This window comes from Nanorana parkeri, unplaced genomic scaffold, assembly GCF_000935625.1.
Source record: "Nanorana parkeri isolate BGI_ZX_2015 unplaced genomic scaffold, ASM93562v1 scaffold1207, whole genome shotgun sequence".
Taxonomy (NCBI): Eukaryota; Metazoa; Chordata; class Amphibia; order Anura; family Dicroglossidae; genus Nanorana; species Nanorana parkeri.
Window position 1 is genome coordinate 446,951 of NW_017307475.1, and position 9,864 is coordinate 456,814.

The window sequence follows — 9,864 nt, forward strand, 5'->3', positions numbered from 1 at the left end:
AAAAAAAGCACTCCTTTTCTACTTTGATCAGTGTTTGTTTTAAAGGAACTTAGTAGCATGCATAATGATAAAGGGACACAGGAATACTAATCTCATGTTGTTATTCCTGTGTTCCCTTATTATTATTATGCATGCTTATTCTGATGTTTTTGGTGGGAATATTACATCATAGTGATGTCAGAAAGGGGGAGGTGATTGGTTTTGATAGTTTGTCACTGTATATAAGTAATCACTATTTGCACTATGGCTGTCAGTTTTTTTGCCTGATGAAGGGACCATTTGAGGTTCCGAAACGTTGCTTCTATACGTAATGCCTTGTGTGTCTGACGTCAAATAAAGATGTATTGATGCATTGGAATATGGTGCCCGGGTGATTATTTTCTTTAGGTTCCTGTAACTGATACAATATGTAGATGAAAGCTCATCTCTTTGGCCTGCAGATGAATGAAACAGAGTGAATACAAAAGTATCAATGTTACCTTGTATCTCTCCATCTCTCCATCTCTGTTTGAACAGTATCTATAAACATTGTGTCAGAGGGTTTATTTTTGACAGCAGCAAATTCCAAGTGCGATGGGGGCAGGGGCAAAGGGACAGCATATAATACTCCTGTGTACTTTGGTGCAGTTTTTTTTTCGTGTGCAGTACTTCCAGTTTCCACAACAGCATTTGTTTAATGAAATATCTAATAGAGAAGATTTTTGTACTTGCCTAAGCCCATCATCAATGTTCACCACTGGCGCGGATGACCAGTAATCCAGCGCTGTGCATGTGCCCGTTGGCCCTTGCAATTCCCCTTACACTGACAACTGAAGTCTGTTTTCTGGATTCTGGGAGGACACTGCCGCTGGGCAGCCAATAGGAACTGACCACGTCGTGCCGGCAGTGGTGGGATAACCTGAGGAAAGACCCTGCACCAAAGAAAATACTAAATCCTGGGTTGTCTCCCTGTGGGCACCTAGTTTTACACCTCTCCCCCTAATTATATAGTTTCAAGACAAATAGAGGAAATAGAAGGGTTTTTGGAGGGGTGTAAATGACCGTCCAAGAGAGATATGTTAAAATATAATTTCAAAATGTATTATGTTAAATACTATTATACATACATTCATGATTTAAAACAAACATAATAGAACAAAACAGATCCCTGCAGAGGATATGTTTAAATATACATAGCTTGTATGTTACTAAAATTCATTTAGTCCGACATATCATGAAGTTATTCAATATTGTCCAAGTATGGTTACATTCGTGTATAACAAAATATTGTCCTAGGCGTAGCTTATCTTAATAGGCCCCGACGCGTTTCGCCATTGGCTTCATCAGGGGACCCACTGAAGATGGACCTATTATTAAGAAAATTGTCTTCATTTAGACCAACATTCCTCAATTCATATATCTACATCTGTGATTCATACAATGTCATATTTCCATATATAGCCCCATCTGGAGCAGATGTATCATATGTAGTTATTTTGAGGACATCTAAGTCTCCACTACTCACCATGCAGGGCTGATTTGCGATATGCAGGAGAAGTACCCGGAAAGCCAAAATGGGGGGCGAGCGGCGGGTGACCCCACCGTTAGCTCCACAGCCTCCCTGGTTTGTCACGCCTGGGACCCCGGGGTCATATAGGGAAAGAGAGACACACGGCACCAAATCATCCAGCCACAGTCACCAGGAGTAGTTTATTCTAAAGTGAGATGTTGGAAAACACTGTATTTTTAGTCCCTCTATTCCATGGGATCTGGTCGGGTATGAACTGTATTCTCGATGTCAGCCATCAGTCCTTCTCTACATTTTATCTATATGATCCATGTTGCTTGGATTAGATTTGTTTTTAGTTTCTTAGTGTTTGTTCTTAGGGATTCCCACTGGCAGTAAAACTGGGTGTGGGAAATGTTTGTCCCGATTCCTATTCCATGTGTACACATGTGGAGTAAACGTGGCGACGGAAAGTCCGTACGTTGGGAAAGTAGAGTTCCTCTAGGAAAGTGGGAAGGGGGGGAAGGGAAAGGTAGGGGGGGAAGGGGAAAGAAGGGGGTTTAGTTAAGGGATTTTGAGAGGGTTTGCTTTTGTGAAATGGTGATGAATTCCCAAACAAGGGATGGAAGTAATGGGCCTGCCCAAGTGCCACGGTTCCATGCCATGTGATCAACCCACATTCAAATTATCCATAATACAACTCACAAAAAGGTGCCCAGTGTTTGAGGTGAAAAGAAAAAAGATGAAAAGAAACAAATTGAGAAAAAGAAATGGAAAGTAAAAAATGGGACTTCCATTACTAAGTGACATTTCTATGTATCTATATATGTGCATGTACATATACATATATATATATAGTTACATAGTTAAAGTGATAGCTAATTGTGTGTATCTATCTTACTATTGTAAGATCATTGATCATGTAGGATGTATCTACTCTATATAGGGTGTATGTAGTTCAATAGAAACACAATGTATCAGTGATTGTATATATCTTCAAAAAATAGGTCATATGGGTGTTCAGTGTATGAGGTGATGTGTCAAAAATCAACCCCATATACTGTATTTCCTGGACCTGTGATCCCTAGTATTCATCCTGCACCAAAGAAAAGATAACATTTGAGACAGGGATGTGACATGACCACTGGTCCAGGCAACTAAAAGGGGCATTTAGGTAGGGATTTCTTTCTTTATTATGCCAGTGAGGTGTGTGTGTGTGAGAAAGGAGAGGCAGCCTGAAGGGTAGCTTCAAATAAAATTTACCAGGACATTTCATATTAATAGGTGAAATTTCTGGTAATAACACAACTCCTTTCACAGGCATGTTGGTACCTTGACAGCTTTGATTTAATTGCTGTTATAAATTTGCATTAGGTATAGCAAAAATGATTAATGAGAATCTCTGTGTTGCAGATTGGTCTGGACACCAGCTACTGGACTGCTATTAACCATTTCTATATCTGGGGTAGCCTCGCTGTGTACTTTTCTATCCTATTTGCCATGCACGGAGATGGGATCTTTGATATTTTCCCCAGTCATTTTCCATTTGTAGGTAAGTGTAGCTTTTGTTTCTACTATTTTTAAGTTATCTTTATATTAATATTTACATGCAAACAGCATGCACTTTCCAAAATAACTGTATAGCAAATAGTAACATAGTTACACTGATAAATGAATGAAAAATTGTGAAATCAGGCAGGTGTTTGCAATGATTTCACAAAAAGTTTGAATGTGTGAACGGTTTTAATGTATGCATGCCTATAATAACATCGTAATTGTGCATTAGTACAGACTTCTTCAGAATCATTACAAGCTGTTGATAGATTATGCCCGTCCCCTGTTTGTGACCTTTTTTTCTTGCTTCCATGTCCATTCCCGTGTCAACAAAAAGAAGGATTTTGTTATTTTTGCTTTTGACATACAGATTGTTGTTACTTGTAAGGCTGAAAAAGTTTTATGTAGTTAGAAGTGTACGTCTCTGCAAGTTTACCAAAAAACGTTTAATTAACATAGTCTATTTAGAAGCAGGATATTATTTTATTCTTAACTAACTGTTGTCAATCATATTCTTTAAATAGTATTTTAATTATATGCACAGTATGAAATCATTATGCCTTGTCATGTGAAAATATTTTATTATCTTCCAATAGGAGGAATCTTACTTGTGGCCACATTTAAAACAATGATATAAAGCAAATATTTACCCTATAGATTTTTGGAAGCCATTTTTTTCCCCAGCTAGATGGAAAAATACTTTGTTAGCTGGTAATAAATAGGCTTCAGACCAAGTAAATTGGCAGCAGCTAAACCATGATAGACCTTCCTGGTAAATAGTTAAATATGAAAATAAAAATAAATGACATGGATTGATAAAAAAATATATAAAATTTAATGAACAAGTATTGTTTATAAATTGGTCACTAAATGTCTTTACAAATAACTGGAAACAAGGTGTATCAAGTAAAAATATGCTGCAAAACACTTTTTTTAATGCACACAAAATGGACATTTGCATTTGTTTCGTTGTTGACTTAAATCAATTGTTACTTTTTATTTTATCAACAGGAAATGCCAGAAATTCCTTAAGTCAGAAAAGCGTTTGGCTTGTGATATTCCTGACCACTGTGATTTGTGTCGTGCCTGTGTTGACTTACCGCTTCTTGAAAGTGGATCTGAGTCCTACACTAAGTGATAAGGTAATGTGGTCGACAAAAATCTGATGATTTATTTTGCAGACTGTACTTATAATAGAAAAGATCTCCAGTGGTTGCATTTACACATGCATTGTGAATGCCAGTTTGATTTTGCTGCGGTGAATTGCAGATGAACTGCTATCAGAATAAGTTAGTATTTCTAGTGTTTGAGCAGAAGCAGAATTTATTTAAACTGGCCACAGTTGTACTACTCAAGCATCAGGGCCCCATCAATACCATAAAAGTAATGTTTGGGATTCCTTTCTGATGTATGCATTCCAGAATCGTTCTTAACCTGGAAAACCTGAATTATCAGTGGCCTTCAGAGAACAGTTGAGAAATGGTGTCCTAGAGCAATAGCACATTGACAATAGGAGATCCCAAAATAGTGGCACACTGAATGATCCACAACAAGGGCACTATGACAGCTGGGGTTTAGTACAGTGATACTTTTATACATGAGGTCCCAGCTGAAAGGCAATCGAGTATTAGTGGTATCAACAGCAGATCTCTTACTAATGACATTGCAGGTGATTGTGACACTTTTCTTACAGTGTGCTCCCTTTTAAAAAGTCTTGCACCTAATTCATAAAAGCCTTGTGACAATTGAATTAAGAGTGCTGACACATGCAGTAGATTCAGGTAGTTCTCATTTGTGCCACTTTCACAATGTGTTGCTTTGGCTGAAAAAATTATCAACAAAACTGAAGTTTATTAAAACCAGTTTTAAGTTGATATACAGAGATAGGTACACAAACATGCCCTGCTTTTAACATGGTGGGGCTGCTGTGTGGTAAAGAGTAGGGCATGTTTTTGCACTGGGAGTCCTCTGGCGCATTTCTGGTCCCCTTCAACTGCTGGCCTGGAGATTTACTGGCCGGCAGCTAAATGTAAACAAAGGAGCTGGGAATGCCTGCTGATGCCAGCATCCAACTTTGTTTACATTCGGCTGTTTTCTGCAGAATCTCCTTGCTGGCAGCTGAATGGGACCAGGGATGTGTCATTGGTTGCCCAGCAACTGGATTGACAGTAAACAGGGCCTGATGGGGAAGCTGAGAGATTAGTTCTCCATCCGGTCCACCTTCAGGTCCACCTTCCTTGTTGTTTTCAGCGCAGAATCAGGCTCCACCCACCTAACAGCAAAACTCCTAGGCCGCTGCGCCAGCCTGTGCGACAAATTCATGTACTTGTTTCTAACATATAGATGAATTTGATGCAAGCACTCTGTAAGAGTCGTTTGCATAGATTGTTATATGTTTTTTGCTGTTTCACTCTCTGTCTTGATATTAAACTCTGCCTCTATAAATAAATCATAAGCGTGCTACCAAATTTTATTTCAGACTCCTATTTGCTTCTGTTTTAGAAATATTAGTAACACCCTGTGCTATTATGAACTGCTAAACATTTCATGTCACAATGTCATTTAATGCAGCAAATGTGTCTGTTTCTTTCACTGGTGGCTCTTCTTCCTGGCTGCGGGGGAGGGGGGGGGTTTGATGGTGATATAGTGATACTCCAGGAAGTTTGTGTTAATTCATTTTGTTACATTGAAATGTGTTAAATCAAAAATTGTTACATTACTATCAGCTGACAACCTAGAAACACTCTAGGAAAGTTAACAATATATTTGATGATATACTAATATTCCATACAAAAAGATACCGTGTCGCACTCCTTACCAGAAAAACCCAAAGTTGAATGAGGGCAGTGCTTGTAGTGACCTGCGGATGGCGCCGCCAAACAGTATAAAGATGAATAAATGTCACCAGCACACCACCAGTATGGCAGTCCAAAGATTTAGTTTATTGGAATGTCACCAAAACTAGCACTTTCTGGGCCACGCAGGGTCCCCTTCATCAGGCTCAGCAAGGCTATTCATCTTTATACTAATATTCCAGTCACAATGATAAGAATGATGCTTGACTGGGTGGAATTATACTACATGACCTAGCAACCTATACACTATAAATAGGATAAACCTCAATAGGACCCTGCCATATTATTATATGGTGTCATATTATTCTCTTTTACATGTAAACAAATAACAAAATGTAATATAATAACAAAATTAGTAATATAATGTAACAAATAGCAAAATGTAAAACTGCCTAAGTATAAAGTAAAATTGCTTATTATCCAAACTGTTCAGCGCTTTCGTAGAAATTCCTCACTCTCCAAGGGACCCAGAGGAAGATTCCATATATTTTCATAGAAGGGGGCTGTAGGTTGGGATACCTCAAAGCACATTCAAAAAAAGAAAACAAGAACAGCACCCCCTCATCGTTTAAATGTTATACTCACAAGAGTCCGTAAATAAAAGCTTGTAGGTTCATGCATATGTAGGAAGCATATGCCACTAAGCCAACTGGACAACAGAGCATTAACACATGCAATGGATAGGTTGGGGTTAACGCATTTCAATAGTCAAACCATCTTCCTCAGAACCAACTGTATAGCTTATACATGCTCACACACTGATATTAGAGACCCGCCCTTTCATAATGATCCAGCATGGCTGCACGTAAAACACATGCTGTGCACCTCTTGGTATAATTTACCTTGAGAGAAATTCTGAGATGTTTGTGGATGGCGGTGCCGTCAGGGGCCCACTGTAATGCTCTCTGATTCACTGGATGTGTGGCGGCGTCTCCAATCCGCACAAATGGGGAAATGGGCTGGGATTTTAGATCAGTTGTCCTGTGTCAGGGAGAAGTGTGACTCTTCACACGAGTGCGGTAGTGGGCAATTGTTTTGGGACTACACGCCGTGCGTCCCGTCACCTTGGAGATATGTAATTCTTTATGGACTGTACTGGGCTTTTCGGCAGGAGCGCAATTAGATGTATATCAAAGTACAGGGGATCTGGATTAACTGGACAGAATAGAATGGAATATGATGGCCATTAGTCTTACTTCTCTTATCATGGTAAACCCAGGTTGACTAGTAAGAAAAAATGAAGGAGAGGCAGGTGTTATAAATATGGCAATGACAGACAATGGTAGATTGAATCATTTTTTGGTAAGTTTTTTTTAGAATTGACCTTCAGATATTGATTGGAAATATCGCAGTGTGTGTGGGACTGTGTGTATATATATCTATATATATATATCTATATTGATATAGATATATATACATACATATATAATTATTGATATAAATTAATAAAAACATAATACAAATATATATTAATAAGAACATGATAATATGATGTAATAATAAATGAAGAACACCTATATCAAAATCTACTGTGACAGACATGACTTGAAACTGCTACATGGCGAGACCTTGAAGGGAACTAAGATCTCATCCATGGATGGGGGAGCTTTATGCTAAACAGAAGGGAAGGACATGCAATAACGTATTATTTCCTATTATAATGGAATAATTTGTGGTTTCCCACTATGATAGAATTAGATGCGTGTTGTAGTTTAGGGAAAAAAAAGAAAAGGGAGAACATAGAGAACTTGACCAAGTGAGAGAAGATTCTATTTCAAGGCTCTCATTTAGTCCATTCAGAGCTAATAAGTTCAGGGTATAAATTCAATTCGGGCCTATCCTCATGCTCTTTTGCTACAAAGCAAGATATCATCAACTAAGTATCCATTGTAGCGACACTTATTGTATCCATAGAAGGTGTCCATAGGATCCAAGTCAAACGTTCATATTGACTTTATCTCAACTAATTGATATCTTTAAGACACTCCACGGAAAAAGAGAAACACATTAAGAAAGTTTGACAGGAAATTCCCAGGCATTCTACATATACTATATTGCACTCCTTCACTTTAGTCCTACGCTGCTCCCTCAAAATTGAGGGCCACCTGAAGATTTAGAGTATATTGATCAGCTGGCTCCGCTTGTGTGCGAGTGTTGATTTGTACGAATGGATTATTGCAATGATCATTTTTTAAGGGTGTGGGGATAGTGGTTTTTTGAATTGTGCAGTCTGTTCATATGAATATTGTTTTATTTCGTAAACCAAATAAATGTAATCTTTTATACCATAATTTCACTCTCCGACCCCGTCCTTTAGCTGCACTCTGTTCAGTAAACCTCTCCTGGTTTGAACAAACTGCCTTCATTTATATAAATTCAATAGCTTTCACAAAGGTATAATTGCCTGTATCTAGCCCCTTCTTCCAGGTCTGGTGATATCATCTCTATCTCGAAAACTCTGAGACCATGGGATGTTTTAAAATTGTTGTTAAAAGCTTAATTTGGGATAGTCTTACACACTGTGGTATCATTTTGAAGGTACAAAGATTTGACCAGTCTTGTTTTTTTACTTTAAGGTTCGATATTTGCAGCAGGCTAAGAAGAAACGGAAACCCCTAGCAAACCGCATGCGCCGGGTACACAGAACTAGTTCTAGAAGATCAGGTTACGCTTTTGCTCACCAAGAAGGCTATGGTGAACTTATTACATCTGGTAAAAATATGCGTTTAAATGTACCCCAATCTTCTTCAAGTTTAGCAAGAACAATGCTGAGCAGCACAAGCTGGATAGAAAATTTACGAAAGAAAACTGCAGAGAACTTTAACAGCTTCAGCAGTGACAAGTCTTCAAAACTATGAAGTTTGGATCTTGACCTTTTTTTTTAACCTTAAGCTGTGGCCATATTTTTGCACTGTATTTCTCAACACCAAAGGAGATAATTTATGTCTTCTGAAAGTGAATCATCTTGAATTGGCAAAGTCCTGGATTGTAAAATCGTTTGACATCATCATTACATGTTTATGAATAGAACTTCTTTACAAGCACCCCTACCTTTCCAAGTACTGCTAAGGAGTCACTGTAAATGAACATTGGTGTAACACCATACTGTGATAAAGAACAATAACACAGCACTGTAGCCTTGTTGCTTCTGACCAACAGCTTTTCAGACAGTTTTTACTGAATGTCCCAGGCTTTTGGGTTCTGCTTATATATGCATTACAATGTTTTGGATTTTGTTAGGTCTGTAAATGTACACTAATGGTACACTTTTCGTTGTTTTGTTTTTTTTTCCTTTTTGTAAAACCAATATTATATTTTATTCCAAGTATCTAGCATACTCCAGAGAAGTATCTTTAATATTTCAGCTCCAAAAAGTTTTTTGTATACTTTTCTGGAGGCAAGGTCATATTCTTCTCCTGATAATGCTGCTACAAGTGGTTTTCACAGAAGAATTTATTTCTATGAGAGCTGACAAAGGAGTTCCCTAGAAACCGAAGATTTATGTATTTTCTGTAGCTTATTGCCTATTGTACTCGTATGTAAAATAGATATCCTGTTAGAGAGCAATATATATATTTGGTATGGCCAGTGTTTAGTGTGTGCTTTAAAATAGAACATACATTTCAGATTTGTTCCAGGTAGGACGTAAAACATTCCTTATAACACAAGATGAATGTCTATTATACATTTCTGCCTTTTAGCCTGATGAATGTGAAAACAGGTGCCGTGAACCCATTAGGTGTTTTATTGGCTTAGATTGAGCTGGACCTTTGTAAAACTTAGGACTAATGCACATAATGGCCTTTCTTCTATGTTAATATATTTTCCTTCTTAGCAGGGAAGACGAGTTACATAGACGCCAATGATCTCAGTGTATAACTGAACCCTTCCGCTCAACCTTCAATTAAAGGTGGCTGTTGGAGCATCGGCCAATATTTAAAGTAGCGCATGACTTGCTTCATTCTGCCC

The 9,864-nt window shown here is 38.0% G+C and overlaps 1 protein-coding gene across 1 annotated transcript in view; it reads left to right on the top strand.

Annotated features, from left to right (window-relative positions):
• LOC108796986 (probable phospholipid-transporting ATPase IM) overlaps window positions 1-9,209 on the top strand; it is a 209,310-nt gene extending 200,101 nt beyond the window's left edge. The window contains exons 25-27 of the mRNA XM_018568555.1: window positions 2,900-3,038; window positions 4,052-4,182; window positions 8,472-9,209. Coding sequence (XP_018424057.1) covers window positions 2,900-3,038; window positions 4,052-4,182; window positions 8,472-8,753 — 552 coding nt within the window. The 3' untranslated portion in view covers window positions 8,754-9,209. The remainder of the gene's footprint in view (window positions 1-2,899; window positions 3,039-4,051; window positions 4,183-8,471) is intronic.
• The last annotated feature ends 655 nt before the right edge of the window (window positions 9,210-9,864 follow it).